This window comes from Oncorhynchus keta, unplaced genomic scaffold, assembly GCF_023373465.1.
Source record: "Oncorhynchus keta strain PuntledgeMale-10-30-2019 unplaced genomic scaffold, Oket_V2 Un_contig_1599_pilon_pilon, whole genome shotgun sequence".
Classification (NCBI taxonomy): domain Eukaryota; kingdom Metazoa; phylum Chordata; class Actinopteri; order Salmoniformes; family Salmonidae; genus Oncorhynchus; species Oncorhynchus keta.
In genome coordinates this window covers 667879-686534 of record NW_026279648.1, presented here as the reverse complement: position 1 = coordinate 686534, position 18656 = coordinate 667879, and the positions used below count along the sequence as shown (strand labels likewise).

The 18656-nt window shown below is 41.7% G+C and overlaps 2 protein-coding genes and 1 long non-coding RNA gene across 5 annotated transcripts in view; 2 read left to right on the top strand and 1 right to left on the bottom strand.

The window, feature by feature from the left end:
• Window positions 1–1143: 1143 nt before the first annotated feature.
• Window positions 1144–18656, bottom strand: part of LOC118376269 (ribonuclease P protein subunit p38-like) — a 55282-nt gene continuing 37769 nt past the window's right edge. The window contains exons 1-2 of one of the 3 annotated variants that reach the window (XM_052502698.1): window positions 3352–3491; window positions 1144–2572 (exon numbers count right to left, since the gene is read on the bottom strand). In XM_052502698.1, coding sequence (XP_052358658.1) covers window positions 1691–2572; window positions 3352–3363 — 894 coding nt within the window. In that variant the 5' untranslated portion in view covers window positions 3364–3491 and the 3' untranslated portion in view covers window positions 1144–1690. Of the gene's footprint in view, window positions 2573–3091; window positions 3258–3351; window positions 3492–18656 lie in introns of those variants that run through there. The other 2 variants (XM_052502699.1, XM_052502700.1) reach the window with 2 other exon arrangements.
• On the top strand, window positions 3511–10210 carry LOC118376270 (acyl-CoA-binding domain-containing protein 7-like). Its single transcript, XM_035762965.2, has 4 exons — window positions 3511–3658; window positions 5950–6067; window positions 6382–6444; window positions 9914–10210. The coding sequence occupies exons 1-4, from the start codon at window positions 3647–3649 to the stop codon at window positions 9979–9981; spliced, it is 261 nt and encodes an 86-aa protein (XP_035618858.1). The 5' UTR covers window positions 3511–3646; the 3' UTR covers window positions 9982–10210.
• Window positions 10651–14954, top strand: LOC127919201 (uncharacterized). Its single transcript, XR_008102162.1, has 2 exons — window positions 10651–10963; window positions 11641–14954. It is a non-coding gene; the product is annotated as an uncharacterized LOC127919201 (long non-coding RNA).

The window sequence follows — 18656 nt, the reverse complement described above, 5'->3', positions numbered from 1 at the left end:
CAACCTTTAAGTCTTTACTGAAGACTCATCTCTTCAGTGGGTCATATGATTGAGTGTAGTCTGGCCCAGGAGTGGGAAGGTGAACGGAAAGGCTCTGGAGCAACGAACCGCCCTTGCTGTCTCTGCCTGGCCGGTTCCCCTCTTTCCACTGGGATTCTCTGCCTCTAACCCTGTTACGGGGCTGAGTCACTGGCTTACTGGGGCTCTCTCGTGCCGTCCCTGGGGGTGCGTCACCTGGGTGGGTTGATTCACTGTTGTGGTCGGCCTGTCTGGGTTGCCCCCCTTGGGTTGTACCGTGGCAGAGATCTTTGTGGGCTATACTCGGCCTTGTCTCAGGATGGTAAGTTGGTGGTTGAAGATATCCCTCTAGTGGTGTGGGGGATGTGCTTTGGCAAAGTGGGTGGGGTTATATCCTTCCTGTTTGGCCCTGTCCGGGGGTGTCCTCGGATGGGGCCACAGTGTCTCCTGACCCCTCCTGTCTCAGCCTCCAGTATTTATGCTGCAGTAGTTTATGTGTCGGGGGCTAGGGTCAGTTTGTTATATCTGGAGTACTTCTCCTGTCCTATTCGGTGTCCTGTGTGAATCTAAGTGTGCGTTCTCTAATTCTCTCCTTCTCTCTTTCTTTCTCTCTCTCGGAGGACCTGAGCCCTAGGACCATGTCCCAGGACTACCTGACATGAGGACTCCTTGCTGTCCCCAGTCCACCTGGCCATGCTCCTGCTCCAGTTTCAACTGACCTGAGCCCTAGGACCGTGCCCCAGGACTACCTGACATGAAGGCTCCTTGCTGTCCCCAGTTCACCTGACTGTGCTGCTGCTCCAGTTTCAACTGTTCTGCCTTATTATTATTCGACCATGCTGGTCATTTATGAACATTTGAACATCTTGGTCATGTTCTGTTATAATCTCTACCCGGCACAGCCAGAAGAGGACTGGCCACCCCACATAGCCCGGTTCCTCTCTAGGTTTCTTCCTAGGTTTTGGCCTTTCTAGGGAGTTTTTCCTAGCCACCGTGCTTTTACACCTGCATTGTTTGCTGTTTGGGGTTTTAGGCTGGGTTTCTGTACAGCACTTTGAGATATCAGCTGATGTACGAAGGGCTATATAAATAAATTTGATTTGATTTTGATTTGACTGAAATAGATTCACGGTTTTGGCCATCAGTTCTGAGTCAGCCATGTGTTTATTAGTCCCAGGGGCACCTTGAGTGTTGGATCTGTTGTGGATGTGTACTTCAACTTGTTTGAATTTGAGCACAAGACAGTTTTTGATACAATGCAGATACCCCAAGTGAGAGCACCCAAAGTCCTTGCCTTAAGATTTTTAAAAATATATATCAACATGTGTAGTTTTGAAATAACACACTTTTCTCTAACTGAAAAACAGTATTTTTATTGAACTCCTTGGCAGGCTGTAAAAGAAATGAGGAATTAGAACCAGCAGTGTTTAAACAGGACCTCGTCCAAATTCTGAATATGTTTCAAATAGTCACACAAGCTATACCAGCATGATGGAATAAACTCATCTAGACTTTAAAAGATACATCTGAGTGTGCTGTCTAATATTTAATTTAAGTCCTCCATGGGATTTTGGGAGTGTTTCCTCCAGATTGGTAGTAGAGATCACCTCCAATCAGCATCCAGGGTTGCCTACACTACTGTTTCATGTCATCTTTTGTACATAAATTGCTTCTACTTTTTCTTAGTTTTTGGTTTCCGTATTTTATAGGGGTTGGGGATAATCTTTTTCACTTTAAGAGGCTGAAGTACGCAGGATGGACGTTCTGTAATGTCTGGAGAAATGTCTTCAATTTTCCGTTTTTGGCCTCTTGTCTCCTCTCCCTTTTCCAACCCCATTTGCCCTGCAGCTGTTCCCTCTTCCTCTCCTACCTGCCCCTCAACTGTTACATCTGTTTCACTGGGAGGGCTTGGTATCCAGGCAACCTGCAGAGCAGGCACTCTGGGTACAATAGCTTCCACAGTGTCGGAGAACGTCCCATCCTCGTTCCTGTCCCCTTGTCTGAATCCCAGTGCCAGGACGCACTTCAGCCCCAGCAGTCCCGCCACACTCTCACTGAGACGCGGCACCTGGCATGCCGCCACGCCCCGCGTCCGGCACAGCGCTATCAGGTGGCTCGTCATGTGCGGCGGTTTGACCGACTTGCACACGAGCACCAGCCGGAGCTGGTTCCTCTCCAGAGCCTTGGTGACTTCATTGATGCCGATGGCCAGCTGCCTCCTAGCGGCTACGTCAGTCCAGCCTTGCTCTCTGGGTTTAACAGGACATTCCGGTGTTACAGCGTCGAGGGTTATCTGTGGGGGCTCAGCTACCGAGTCATGTCCTGTAGGTGGGTTCTTATTTCTCTTTTTCCCCCACTGTCGAAACCCTTTCACCTCTTTCTTTTCCAGGCCAGTTGCTGACAGTTTGCTCTTCAGAGTGTCCAGGATGAAGTGTACATCATCACTCTGCAGCGGGCTCCATTGCAGTCTGTAGGGGGAGTTCAGGGACGTCTTAGCTGGGATCTGCTTCTTCCGTTCCTTTTTCGACACTTTGCCTGGAGTGGCCATCTTTATCTGGAGTGAAGAAAGTAGGAATTCACATGAACTGCATTTACCAGCAGGGTAGCATATAAATATAATATTTTCTATTGCTCTAGTTCTGTGGGGTAGACTCCTTGAATGTTAATTCACAGTAGTGATTGAGGGATGATGCTGGGGTGGGGCTTAAACCCTGTTAGCACAGTACAACCTTTGCCATAAAAACGAACACCAAAAAAACTAAAAATATCACTACAGCCTTTGGCTATGAGGGTAGATCTGGAATCAGATTACATCGTCAGATAAAGTAAAATACGGGCTCTGTACTGTGGTCCTCTAACCTGTATGTAAAGGTAGTAAGTTTGCCCTGTAACAATGTTTCCCCCTCTATTACTACTACACATCACTTAGCTAGCTAGCTGGCTGACTAATTATTCAGCGACAGACATTTCCCAGGATGTCTATAGATATAGCGAGTAGTTTTAACAAGTTATCAAACAAACCTAAGTTAAACATATCGAGCTAACAAACTGCCATAGTTACTTATATACTCACAGCCGTCGGGTTTTTACCCCAATTATAACAATTAAAAAAGCAGTTGTAGGTCAGTGGACACAACTAATGTGCTGTGTCCATGGGCGCAGCCATATTGTATGCCTGAGGTTGATGACGTTTCAACAGAGCCACGCCCCTCAAACCCGCATAGAGCTAATCTACTTGACCGCGAGCAAAAAAGGCCACCAAACAATCTTCTAATATTATATTGACAATTTACTAAGAAAAACCAAAGCCACTTAATAATACTAGCTACAAACCATATGACCCATCAGAACCACTGGAAACCACTGGATGCTACCAAGCCTTCAGTCTCCCGAATCAGACCCTCAGATGCACAGACTTCTGAATTAGAACCACAGACTGCTGAATCTCAGTATGTTTGGTCAGCCAATCAGCTGTCTATCCACCCCACTGCGGTCCCGACTCCCGAGGCATTGACCGATATTTACTGTAAGCTCCCAGTTACAGCTGCAGTCAGAGCTATTCACACAGCCGAGAGGACACTTCGGGCTAATACTACCTACAGTAGCCTACGGAGTTGAACTTTGCGAGATGTCTCTTCAGGTAGGCTATGGTTTCCCTGCACACTTGGCGGACACATCTATCTAAGTGATGAGTCGATCAAGATAACGGGGTTAGGCCTACGTTTTTATAAGAGATGCGAATGGTCGACTGATGTGGTAGCTGGTGGTAGGTAGACTTGTACATACGCATATAGACTACGTTTACCGTTATGTTATTTATTTACTGAGTCATGCCTGTGTATTGCTTTAAATGCGTATGAAATTTAGAGTTTGATTTGCTGGCCATCTCGGAATGATGCGCAATGATGCTGATGTGTATTGGATACCAGCTGCCGTCATCAACAGAGGCCCTTAAGATCAAATATTAATGTTTCTACAGACTAAGTATGTAGTTCCGTCACGCTTCCAAGACCAATAATAGCTAGGCTACTGTATGTATGTACTACGTATTATAATTAAGCAATAATGTTGTTTCTGTGCTGCTCCCACTATGTACACAGCACATTTTGCTGCGTTAAATCAACACTTAAAGAGTTCATTTTATCTACTATCTCAGAGTACATATGGTCCCACTCTACAGAGTGTAAAAAGTACTTTTGTTATAACACTTAAATGTAACACTCCGAAAGTGTAAAAAAATAACACTGCATTAAACTTGTCAATGTTACTCAAATGTAACACTATGAGATAATGAACTCTGTGTTATTTCTGTTCAACACTAGTGTTGATCAACAGTTAACTCCTATTAGTGTTAAACAAAAACACTGTTACACTGTTTTGGGTTTAAAGCCCAATTTGCATGTTTCACATGGTGCCTTTTCTTTTTGAGGGGATGGTAGTTACCACCCATGACTCCATTTGTTAGTGACAGAGACATTGTTGTTGAATTATTTCATTTTAAAGGCCTGTGGCTTTCACCAAATAAGTACCTAGCTGAATGTTATCATTAAAATTAAACTTGACAATACATTACACATATCATAAGGCCTTACTTTGATGCCCTCGATTTACCCTAACACAGTGGTGTTAAGAACCTCCTGGTTTACAGGCCACATTAAGTCTGCAAGTTACATTATGGTGGCTTGCAAAGTGATGTGTAGTTCTTATTGTAATCCAGCCAGAGTTAAGATATCCAACAGTTGGAATTTTTATTCACCCGCAACCTACATTCAGAATGACTGTCAGGGTTAGGAAACTTGATTTAAAAAAAGACAACCTAAATGATTTGAATAGGAACAACTATTTCAGTAACGGGGGAAATAAATCGAACCAACTGATTGTATTAAAAACCTAGAGTCACAGGTCCAATATACAGGGGCTCCCGAGTGGCACTGCAGCTCAGTGCTAGAGGCGGCACTGGTTCGATTCCAGGTTGTATCACAACCAGCTGTGATTGGGAGTCCCATAGGGCGGTGCACAATTGGACCAGTGTCGTCCTGGTTTGGCTGGGGTAGGCCGTCAATGTAAATAATAATTTGTTCTTAACTTGCCTAGTTAAATAAATATTAAATAAATACAGGTGTGCCAAGCTTGTAGTGTCATACCCAAGAAGACGCGAGACTGTAATCGCTGCCAAAGGTGCTTCAACAAAGTACTGAGTAAAGGGTCTGAATACTTATGTAAATGTGATATCTGTTTTTAATTTTTTATAAATGTGGAAAAATGTCTAAAAACCTGTTTTCACTTTGTCATTATGAGGTATTGTGTGTAGATTGATTAAATCATTTCACCCCTCATCAATTTTAGAATAAGGCTGCAACGTAACAAAATGTGGAAAAAGTGAAGGGGTCTGAATACTTTCCGAATGCACTGTACACCCATTTTTTATTTTGGTTGTACATTTGATCTTCCTACAGTGTAAGTTGGCCCAAAACCAACCAGCAGAAAGTTGAAAGTTAAAACCAACCAGAAGAAAGTTGAAACAACCAGATGATTTTACAGGGTCAACCTTCTTCTGGTTGGTTTTGGGCCAACTTAACATTACACTGTAGTCAGATTGAAGGAATGTACAACCAAATAGTATTTTAGTTTTATTAAAACTGCATGTGGAACATAAATTAGTTTGGGGGTTTCCTTTCTGATTAGATGAATGTGCCCATTGTCCCATTTAGCCTTGCTGTTTTTTTTATTGGAGATCTGTGTAAAGTAGATTATTCATGCGAACAAATTGGCATCGACAGGTCTAAATGGAATAAGGACCCATTGTTTGGCTGCTCAGTAGTGGGCAGTAATAGGCTGTAGTGCTGTAGATTAGGTTACATTCTGGAGTTTCTGTGCTGTATCGTTTTCCTATCTGTCCCTTTCCCTCCATTCTTCCATCTCTCTATGCAGGCAGAGTTTGAGCGAGTAGCAGATGATGTGAAGAAGGTGAAGTCCAGACCTTCAGACCAGGAGCTGCTGGACATGTATGGTCTGTATAAGCAGGCCATATTTGGAGACATCAACATTGGTATGGAATTTTCTTTGTGCCATTTAAAACATGCTAATTGAAATACATCATTGTACAGAACATACACAAGTGAAAGGACCATTACAATTATATGGAGAGAATAACAATTATTTTAGCAAATTCTGGGTAGATATGGTGCTCATCTCCCAGATATCAGAAAACTGCTTTCCAAACTGGCCATATCAGATACCCACACTAGTATTGGTAGGACAATAGAACATAAAGCCTAACCTTAAATCTGGTCTGGTTTCTCTTCATTTATTTTACCAGTCACCACTGATGTCCTAAATACTGTCCTCTCTTATTCTCCACAGACAAGCCAGGCATGTTAGACATGAAGGGAAAAGCCAAGTGGGAGGCCTGGGATTCTAGGAAAGGTAAAATAAAAAGATGTTGTCTTCTCTCAGAATGTAAAAAAGGAATCGCCTACACACTAGCCCTCCATCCTATACCCTTGTTTCAGTCTTTGGAACATTTTAATCAATTATGAACATTTAGTGAACAAAATGCTACAGCAAGGGATAATGATAACCCCCCATCTAGAGATTGTACTTGACATTGAAGGCTGCAATCACAATTCACCAACACTTTTAACTGAATGTACACGGGTGCGTATGTTACCAGATTTACAGTGGTAAGAATCCAAGATGGAAGCCAATAAGTCTGGCCGTTTCTATGTGTGATCCTTGCGAGCAGAGTTTTAATCGTTTTTATCTTTTAATGACCTTGGCCCTGTTTACAGAAGCAAATACTTTTTATGTGAAGGTGGATGCTGTATATAACAACTATTATTTGTATATCTCAGTCTCTATTTGACGACATTTACTTATACAAAGATTTCGGATCGAGAAAGCCTTTATTTTTTATTACACCTTTCTAGAGTTGGAGCTCGCCGTGTCAAGAGTGTCTGTCTGCGCGCAAAAGGCCTGCTACGCGAGCGCAGGTGCGCATTGAGGACTAGGAGCGGAGAAGCGGTTATCGGATTGGAAAACCTGATGCACCGCGGGCATTGGGGAAATCTACCTTGTTATACAACGTCTACTGGTCGTTACACACCTGTTCTGAAATACCTCTAAAAACTGTCATTATGTATCTGTTACTGTGCCTGCACTTTACTCAATGCCATCCTGGATTAAATAGGCGGAATGGTCAATTGGTGAGTGAATTATCTTCGCTTTGTGCCCTACAATTTTCAAACACTCCGACGAGACCATCATGGCAATACCACCAGGAACTTGGTCTCTCTCTGCAATTACATGTGTACCACTCTCAAACGCAACTGGACCTACACTTGATGGCATACTTCCAAAATCTCAAACTATTGAATTACTTTTTTTTTCTGTGTCGAAAAACTCGGTTCGTTTCATTGACAATGGTGCTGGCTCCGCCAAGTCCTCGCCTATTGGGCAACTGAGATATATTGTTGTGCTTTTATTGATGATCTCTGGTAATGTGCGACCAAACCCTGGACCCTGTAGATACCATGCAATCTTTACCGACTCCATATGATTTTAAAAACAGCAGGTTTTTGCATGTTAATGTCAGAAGAATATATATATTTTTTAATAGACATTATTAGAATATGGGCCAAAACGACAAATGCAGACGTAATGGTTTTAAGGAAATCTGTGTCAAATAACTGGATTTTTATTGATGGGTATGTAACAGTATAATTTTAAACTGTCTCCTCGCCCATACCCGGGCGCGAACCAGGGACCTTCTGCGCACAACGACAACAGTCACCCTCGAAGCATCGTTACCCATCGCTTCACAAAAGCTGCGGCCCTTGCAGAGCAAAGGGAACTACTACTTCAAGGTCTCAGAGCAAGTGACGTAACCGATTGAAACGCTATTTAGCGCACACCGCTAACTAAGCTAGCCGTTTCACATCCGTTACAGGTACACGGTTTTTTAGAACGGATCGGATTAGTAAAGAACGAGGGATTTATGTTAAATCCGAGTTTAACACATCTGAAATTCTCTCGATTACCATAGCCAAACATTTTGATTTTTTTGCGGTTAAAGTGAACATATATATAAGGACTCCCACATCACCGTCGTCGGCTGCTACAGACCGGCTTCGGGAGTCGCACTAAACTCTCTTTCTGATGTCCTGCACATTCTAAATGACCCGGAATTCATTATTTGAGAATATTTGAACTGGGACATGCTTACATCTGTATCTGACTCTTTTAAAGGACTGTGTGACTCTCTGAATCTCGCTCAAATTAATTTATGCGCCGACAAGACCGAATCCCAGAGCACCTAACAAATCAACGCCATTGGACACTAATTCTAACGAATACCCCTCACAAATACACATCGACTGGAATACTCTGTAATGATGTCAGTGATCACTGTGCAATTGCTTGTTAGAAATACAAAAGTGACCAAACCCCGTTATATTTTTAAAATACATTTTAGACAGTTTGATGAGCAAGCGTTCTTACATGATCTGTATCATAATATTGACAGTAAGTCTGATTCCCGATGTTGACACTGCCTGGGACTATTTTTACAAGATATTTGTGATAAGCATACCCCTGTGAAGAAATGTGGAAGGAACAATCCCTGGTTTTCAGATAACTTGGCAGAATTCATTAGAAAGAGAGATCTCTTGGGCTCAAGTTAGACATACAAATGCTTCTGTTGACTGGGCCTCCCTCAGAGCGCTAAGAAACAAATGCCCAGGAAGTCCGAATCAGATTACTATTTAAATGCAGTCACAAAGAACCTAAACAACCCTATCAAGTTTTGGAAGCGAATCAATTCAGTGTCAGGTTCTAATGTATCCCCTGGCCTTCCTGACCATTTAATGATAGATTCTAATGAAGTGAAGGATACAGCCCATATTGTAGGGGTTTTAACAAGCACTTCATATCTGCTGGTTCAGTTTTTGATAATGGTGGGTCCCAGGCCTCTGTTACAGTCAACTATTATATAGGCCCTCGTGAAACATTTTAACTTTGAGCCTGTTCCTTATATTGAGGTCTATAAAGCACTAAAGGCTATAGACACTAAAAAGTCTGCAGGTCCAGACAACCTGGACCCCTACCTCTTAAAGATAGCAGCTGGTATTATTACTGAACCTGTGGCTCACATTGTCAACTTGTGTCTCTTGAACAGTTCCATACCCAGCATTTGGAAATCAGCTTATGTCCTCCTACTGCTAAAGGGTGGAGATCCCTCAGATGCTAATAACTATCGTCCTATCTCTAAACTCCCTATCCTGGCCAAGGTCTATGAATCCCTAGTGAACTCGCAGCTCTTTTTTTACTGGACTCTGTTTATCTGTTTATCATGCATCCTTGGGCTTTATTACAAATGCCAAGTCACTCACCCACCATTGCACCTTGTACCAAATGGTGGGTTGGACCTCACTTTATATGCACAGAAATATCCATTTGTATGTGTTCATCTACAAAGCCCTTTTGGGTAAACTCCCTCTTTACCTCTGTAGTCTGGTCTCCTTCACCACCAGCAGTTACCATACCCGGTCTGCTAGGTGGTTGCTACTTAATGTCCCCAGGACATTCACAGTATTAGGCAAGACTGCCTTCTCTTCTTGTGCACCAGATGCATGGAATAATCTCCAATCCATGCTTCATCTAGATATGTTAGTGCCACTGAATGAATTTAAAATATTGATGGGAGACTCTGTTACGGAGGAGTGTAAGTGCTTTTTATTAGTCTGGATCATGTTGTTGTATGTTTTTATTTTGTAATGTATTGATTGTTGCTGCCTTCTTGGCCAGGTCTCCCTTGAAAGGGAGACTCTGGGTCTCAATGGGCTTTTACTGGTTAAATAAAAAATATAAATGTTGTGTTTGTGTTCTTATTTTCTAGGTATGTCCAAGGAGGATGCCATGACAGCTTATATCTCACTTGCTAAGGATATCATCAGCAAATACTAATATGATGATGAAGTCGTATCCAGGGTGTGACTAGAAATGGTTATAATGAGGAGAGCTGTATCTCATTCAGCCACAAGCCATAGGTTATGAGAAGCTACTGCACTAGGAACATGATCATTTTTTTCTCCTTAAATTGACCTTTCTTGACTTTTAAAATGTTGAGTTTTTCAACCCCTGTGCACTTTTGGGATGTTGAATTTATGATTTAATAAAACATTGTTTTAAATTACGCTCAGTCTGTTTTATTTGTAGATCTATGATGATAAATGAGGGCAATATTCTATATTTTATGTTCCTGTCTTCTTACCTGTAAAGATGACACACACACACTATTGAGATATCAACACGGAGTGATTCATTAACAATGCAAAAGCTCACTAAGCATGAAAAAACAATGAACTGTGTTTCCCATAACATTATTTTATCAAATAATGAGTTTTTAAAGGGTAGCTCTCTCTCACTTACTCAGACAAGTAATGTCCCCACCACCCCCTATAGCTCTGCGGCCCTCCTTATTAAGTATCTCTGCTATTAAGCCCTGTTGGCCACCACAAGAATTGCAGGGCTAGTTTGCAGCCTAGGTTGAAAATAACAGTCATTATTTTTAACCTAGGTTGCAGCTAGGAGCTTTAATTTACATGGTTGCCTGGAAATCTCATTTCTGGAAGAGACTTGTGCCTCACTTCCTGTTTATGTGCCTTTGTAGCAGAGACGGTATGGAAATTCCATTCCTCCATTATCTCTGTTGTAGCTAGCTGATGAAATGGCGCTTGCTACTGAAGTTTAGTTAGCCCATTTTTTCCTATGGCTTAAAGCTAGCTATGTTATATAAGTGTTTCTACTTCTTTATTATGTATTTAAACACATTGGTCGACAAGACGAGGCCATGAAGGTCAGACAGCATGGTTGTTCAGGAGAGGATTTTAAAACCGACACTGTTGATTGGCCAGACAGCAACGGTACCACTGAACAACGTTAGCAAGTAAGTTAGCGAGCTACCTAAGTGTGCTGAGACTTGCGTTACATCGACGGACTTCCATCGCCTGTTCCAATACAGTTCGTGACTGCATTGTAAAAACTTGCCATAACAAACACTAGGACTGGGTCAAATATAATGTTTCACCAACTTCCATTGAGAGATCCGACCGATTGAGACTATGGCAAGTTGCCCTGAACATTCACGCCAATACTCCGACTGACGACCTCAGAAAGTTACTAGTATGCTCAGAACATTTTTCCAGGGAACTATTATGAGAGCATGGAAATGTCAAGCAGTAAGATGAAAAGTTATGTCCCATCAGTAGGCATTCTATGCACGACATGTAGGCAAGCCATATAAACGGACATATGTTTTCTAATTCTTAATTATTGTGTTAAGAGGGAGCCATCGAGGACAGACGTCATGGTTGGTCAGGAAAGGGTGTTAACACAGTCACTGTTGATTAGGCCAGACTCCAGGCAGCAGTGCCACTGAAGAATGTTGTCTGTCCATTGAGGAGGACCAGTGCGTAAACATTCAGCCCAGAAGCTCAGATGAGTTAAACCACGGAGAACAGGTTATGATGCTGCTGCTGTATGAGATGGGTTTCCTATGAGATATGAATCAAACACACTTCATCATGTAGCCAATAACACTGATCTCTGTTTTCTTTTGATTAGGTGAGTGAAGTGTCAGTGGGCCTGCCGCGTGAATACAAAGATGACAGTTGTTCCCTGAGGATGGAAAGGGACGGGTCTGTGAAGCACGAGACTAGAAGTGTTGGCTCCTATAGCGAGGAAGAGAAGAAGCTGTTTGCTGCCATGGTGTTTGAGAAGGGGGAACTGGAGCTGACTGGCTCTCTGGTAATGGAGGTGACTGAGGATCTACAGTACAGTGATGCAGACACTGCACCCAACAGGGAGGAAAGGGCTCTGTACCTAGAGGAGGAAAAAGGAGATGAGAGACAGACAGATGAAGGGACTGCCCAGCAGAGAGGAGCAGCAGGCTAATGCGGAGCGAGGGAGAGATGGAGCGCAAGAGACGGAGCGAGCGAGAGACGGAGCGAGCGAGCGAGAGCGAGCGAGCAAAATACTAAAGTATTTAGTCAGCCACCAATTGTGCAGGTTCTCCCACTTAAAAAGATGAGAGAGGCCTGTAATTTTCATCATAGGTACACTTCAACTGTGACAGACAAAATGAGGGAAAAAAATCTAGAAAATCACATTGTAGGATTTCTAATGAATTTATTTGCAAATTATGGTGGAAAATAAGTATTTGGTCAATAACAAAAGTTTATCTCAATAATTTGTTATATACCCTTTGTTGGCAATGACAGAGGTCAAACATTTTCTGTAAGTCTTCACAAGGTTTTCACACACTGTTGCTGGTATTTTGGCCCATTCCTCCATACAGATCTCCTCTAGAGCAATGATGTTATGGGGCTGTTGCTGGGAAACACGGACTTTCAACTCCCTCCAAATATTTTCTATGGGGTTGAGATCTGGAGACTGGTTAGGCCACTCCAGGACCTTGAAATGCTTCTTACGAAGCCACTCCTTCGTTGCCTGGGCGGTGTGTTTGGGATCATTGTAATGCTGAAAGACCCAGCCACGTTTCATCTTCAATGCCCTTGCTGATGGAAGGAGGTTTTCACTCAAAATCTCACAATACATGGCCCCATTCATTCTTTCCTTTACACTGATCAGTCGTCCTGGTCCCTTTGCAGAAAAACAGCCCCAAAGTATGATGTTTCCACCCCCATGCTTCACAGTAGGTATGGTGTTCTTTGGATGCAACTCAGCATTTTGGTTTCATCTGACCATATGACATTCTCCCAATCTTCTTCTGGATCATCCAAATGCTCTCTAGCAAACTTCAGACGGGCCTGGACATGTACTGGCTTAAGCAGGGGGACATGTCTGGCACTGCAGGATTTGAGTCCCTGGCGGCGTAGTGTGTTACTGATGGTAGGCTTTGTTACTTTGGTCCCAGCTCTCTGCAGGTCATTCACTAGGTCCCCCCGTGTGGTTCTGGGATTTTTGCTCACCGTTCTTGTGATCATTTTGATCCCACGGGGTGAGATCTTGCGTGGAGCCCCAGATCGAGGGAGATTATCAGTGGTCTTGTATGTCTTCCATTTCATAATAATTGCTCCAACAGTTGATTTCTTCAAACCAAGCTGCTTACCTATTGCAGATTCAGTCTTCCCAGCCTGGTGCAGGTCTACAATTTTGTTTCTGGTGTCCTTTGACAACTCTTTGGTCTTGGCCATAGTGGAGTTTGGAGTGTGACTGTTTGAGGTTGTGGACAGGTGTCTTTTATACTGATAACAAGTTCAAAGAGGTGCCATTAATACAGGTAACGAGTGGAGGACAGAGGAGCCCCTTAAAGAAGAAGTTACAGGTCTGTGAGAGCCAGAAATCTTGCTTGTTTGTAGGTGACCAAATGCTTATTTTCCACCATAATTTGCAAATACATTCATAAAAAAATCCTACAATGTGATTTTCTGGATTTTCTTTCTCATTTTGTCTGTCATAGTTGAAGTCTACCTATGATGAAAATTACAGGCCTCTCTCATCTTTTTAAGTGGGAGAACTTGCACAGTTGGTGGCTGACTAAATACTTTTTTGCCCCACTGTATATGTGGACACTGCTGTTGAAAAGCTGGATACATTATCATCACCACCCCAGAGAGAACCAGATCAGAACCAGGAGCCACCTACTGGTGTCATTTAAAAAAAGTCTTATCGGTTTTGTCATGACCATAATGTTTTGGCTTTGAACATTTCTTAGAACTCTTGAGGCTGTTGAATATGTTACAAAGAATTTCCTCCCCACAGATGTTATTGGCTGATATATTGCATATTGAGTTCTCCTGGCTGGACCGGCCCACTACTTAAGAAGCACAGAGATAAACTTATCTTGGATATAACCAGCGAGGAAGCAAGAGGCTTGACTCCGCTCTAAAGTCTGTCAGTGCGAAAATACAATGTTAACCAGTGGGAGTGGGGATTTTCTTTTAGGGAGGTCAATGAGAGAATGTGGAATTTGGTCAACAGTTAAATAAAGGTTACATACAACAACAACAAAAAACATCAAATTACATTTCTAATTTGCTGCAATGTTTCATTTGATCGAATTTAAGTTTCATCATGTTTATGTTGATACGAATTTACTGATAAGTGGGTGCATGTGGCATTTCGGGAACTTGGATAAATTTTTTTTATAATGGAGTTGTGCTTGTTGTTCTCACACATATCTGCCCTCTCATTGGCTAGAATGTTTATTTAGTCATTTATTTTACCCCCAGTCCAGTTGTGGGCGACACTTTACCTTTTGAGTGTAGTTCGCCATAAAACCCAAAGAAGAATACATAGCTCTTGCTCTGTGCCTACATTCCCACACAGTAGTTGGCGACATGCACTTTTTAAAATATTTTTTTTATTAACAAATCAATACATAAAGCACATGAGGGAACACAAGCATACATAGATTACAAACAATGGACAATCGAGCTAGGGGGTACAATATCACATTACAATTACACAAGGACCTTAAGGGACATGCATATACTTACAATTCTAAAGGCTTTTTTGTTAGTAGAGCATTTAACCGTTTTAAAATACAGTTCAATTTCTTTTTGTAGGGTATGAAAATGTGGTTTTCTGTTCGTAAATTTAAATTTGTGTATACGAAATTTGGCCAAAAGTATAATGAAATTAATTACATAAAAATGATTCCGCTTATTTCTATTGTATGTAAAGAATCCAATAAAGTACATCTCTCCACAATAGTGTAAAATCTTCATAAAAGTGTTCAATTATAAACCTACTGATATCTTGCCACAGTTTTCTTACATGCATACAATGCCAAAAAAGATGCACAACTGTTTCTGGGTGGTCATTACAAAAGGAGCAATTTGAGTTGATGTTTTCCTTAAACTTCTTCATATAGTGGTTGGCAGGATAATATTTATGAATAATTTTAAAGGAAACTTCCTTAATTTTGTTAACAAGTAGGTACGTGTGTGGCAACATCCAAACTTTTTTCCAACAGATATGATCAATAAATGCATTCCAATAAGGCATGACATAAGGTATAGATACAACATCCTGCTGAAACAAGGATCGTATCGCTCTGTTGTTGAATGGACCAAACGAGAAACAAATCTTTCCTACTGATGAGTCAACAGGGTCAATAGAAGGTAGGCTCTGAGGGTCAGGTCTTGACACGTTCCTGAATAACATAGCAAACACCTGAGGGAATGGCATCTAAAACAATTGCAATATCTTTAGGTGTTACAGGGACCTTGTAAAGTGATAAGAATTCTTTATAATTGAGTAAAAGACCCTCTGCATTTACCAGTTGGCTCACCAATAGGATATAGGATAGGATAAATTGTGTTTGTAAATTAAGGACCATGACAAGAAAACCTGCTGATGAAAAGCAGAAAGTTTCACTGGAACTTTGTCAATATTATAATTGCAAAACAACATGAAGTTAAGGCCACCAAGTAGAGAAGACATGATGAGGAATAACATTCCAGATAGAAGTGGGTCTTCTTAGGAATTGTTTTATCCAATTGATCTTAAAAGTATTATTTAAAGTAGTAAAGTCCAGAACATTCAGTCCACCATTCTCATAAGTGTTCATTACAACAGTTTTCCTCATGTAATGGGTACGGTTTCTCCAAAGAAAGTTGAAAAGCACCTGGTCTATCTCCTTGCTTATTTTACTGTCAAGATATAAAGATAGAGCACCATATGTTAGTCTAGAGATACCTCCAGCCTTGGTTATTAGGACTCTACCTTTTAAAGATAAGTCCCTCTGTAGCCATTGATTTAGTTTCTTCTGGGGGTTTTTAATAAGAGGGTTAAAATTTAGTAAGCCTCTAGACTTCTGATCCTTTGTAATGGTTATGCCTAAATATGTAAGTTCTTCTTTTACTGGAATACCATAATATGAAGGTGTCACACAATCTTTGACAGCAATGAGTTCACATTTATTAATGTTTAAGATATAGATCAGACGCTTTGGAAAAGGATTGTATCACATTGATCAATATGGGAATTTGGTTAGCGTCTTTCAGACAAAGTGTAGTACCGTCAGCCAGCTGGCTTATAATAATTTCTTCACCAGCTATGGAAATACCTTGTACAGGACTATTATTGAAATAATTTGCAAGAAGTTGGGTGATTAATAAAAACAGGTATGGAGAGATAGGACAACTTTGCCTAATTCCTCTCTTTAACGCAAATCTAGGTGAGGTGCCATATTTCAATTTGATAGAGCTGTTACCATTTGCATAGAGAGTCTTAATAGCCTTACAGAAAAATTCCCCAAAGCCAAGTCTCTCAAGGGAGTGGAAGAGAAACTGATGCTCTACTGTGTCAAATGCTTTATAAAAATCAAAAAAATAATATGAAGCTATCCTCAGTTATTAGGTCTGAGTAGTCAAGTATGTCTAATACTAGTCTGACATTGTTAGAAATATGTCTGTTCCTCATGAAGCCAGACTGTGTTTCATCAATGATTGCATCCAGGACTTCTTTAATTATTTTAGCAAGTAGCAAGGCAGCATGCACTTAAATGATTGTTTGCGGACCGCTTTGACATAGAAGAAGACTCAGCTGAGTCACAGCGAGAAAGGGATTAGTTATAAATATCTTTGAATGAGTCCTTTAACTATCCCTATATTTAGACGTCTGTCAACATGGCTGACTCCCAGAAGCATCCATTAATTGTATACCTCAGTAATCCTGCACCACCAGAGACCGCTTTAAAACCTACAATAATTCGATCAGCATCCAAGAAGCAGGACAACAAGTCCCGTGGACAGACCGGAGTGAATTTAAGTGTTTAATTTTAATGATGGCGCGTAAAATTCTCTCTCCTTTATTTTTGTCCTTCAAGGCAGCTGTCAATGTTCACGTTAGGCTGCGTTTTTATTTTATGGCGGTTTGATCGCGGGGGAAGCACTAGTAATATCTGCACTTTTCGGTTTGGTTATTTGTTTCAAGTGTATTAGTCTGTAAAGAAATATTGTGAAAGAAAGTTTGGGGCCTTGGGTCTGAACCTGTGCAACTGGGTCCTGGACTTCTGGGCTGCCCTCAAGTGGTGCAGGTAGGAAACAACACCTCCACTTCGCTGATCCTGAAGAGAGGCCCCACAAGGGTGCGTGCTCAGCCGCCTCCTGTATTCCTTGTTCACCCATGACTGCGTGGCCACGCATGCCTCTAACTCAATCATCAAGTTTACAGATGACACAACAGTAGTAGGCCTGATTACCAACAGTGGTGAGGCAGCCTACAGGGTGGAGGTGAGGGCTCTGGGAGTGTGGTGCCAGGAAAATAACCCTCACCAAAAGTCAACAAAACAAAATGAGCTGAGGAAGCACCCTCCCCCTCCCTATGCACATCGACAGGACCGCAGTGGAGAAGGTGGAACGCTTCAAATTCCTCTGCGTACACATCACTGACAAACTGAAATGGTCCACCCACACAGGCATTGTGGTGAGGAAGGCGCAACAGTGCCTCTTCAATCTCAGGAGGCTGAGGAAATTTGGCTTGGCACCTGAATCCCTCACAAACGTTTACAGATGCATAATTGAGAGCAATATGTCAGGCTGTATCACCGCCTGGTATGGCAACTACATCGCCAGCAACCACAGGGCTCTCCAGAGGGTGGTGCGTCTGCCCAACGCATCACTGGGGGCAAACTACCTGCCCTCCAGGACACCTAGAGTACCCGATGTCACAGGAAGGCCAAAAAGATCATCAAGGACAACAACCACCCGAGCCACTGCCTGTTCACACCTCTATCATCCAGAAGCCGAGGTCAGTACAGGTGCATCAAAGCTGGGACCGAGAGACTGAAAAGCAGCTTCTGTCTCAAGGCCATCCGACTGTTAAATGGCCATCACTAGCACCTTAGAGGCTGCTGCCCTATATTCAGACTTGAAATCACTGGCCACTTTAATACTTGGAACAATAGTCACTTTAATAAATGTTTACATATTTTGCCCTACTCATCTCATATACCGTATTCTATTCTACTGTATTAGTCTATGCCGCTCTGACATTGCTCATCCAAATATTTATATATTCTTAATTCCATTCCTAAATTTGTGTGTATTGTTGTGAAATTGATATATATTACTTGTTAGATATTACTGCACTGTTGGAGCTAGACCCGCAATAACATCTGCTAAACATGTGTATGTGACCAATACAATTTGATTTGACTACTTTTAACCATTTACATAGACATGTTAACAAAAACACATTATCTGGAAGAACTGTGCAGATGCAAAGTGTGGTAACAGAACTTCGGTAATAATCTCCCTCAGTTTTTTGTCCACTTTAAAAATACCTCTTAAATATCTGCTCCGAATTAAGAAAATAATGGGGTGTCAACTATGACATGACACATTGACTTTGAAAAATATATATTTTGGTTATTGAACTACAGTATGTGAAGTGGATTTAAACTGAGTAACATATTAAGGTAACAGAATTTCATCAGGTCCCTGATATGGATATTGTCCTTCTATTCATGGTGATGTATACTAAATGGGTACTCAAATGGTATAAATATACAATCGCCTACTTAGCATATTTGGGTGTTGTTCTACACACTGTCTTATTTTAGTGAGCTCTGCCCCAAACAAGACATTTGGTTGCTTTGCTTCAAAACA

Excerpts from the sequence above, each read along its gene's own strand:
- LOC118376270 (XM_035762965.2), top strand. Across the intron at positions 6,068-6,381 it reads ATTTGGAGACATCAACATTG|ACAAGCCAGGCATGTTAGAC; the intron begins GTATGGAATTTT and ends TATTCTCCACAG. Across the intron at positions 6,445-9,913 it reads GGCCTGGGATTCTAGGAAAG|GTATGTCCAAGGAGGATGCC; the intron begins GTAAAATAAAAA and ends CTTATTTTCTAG.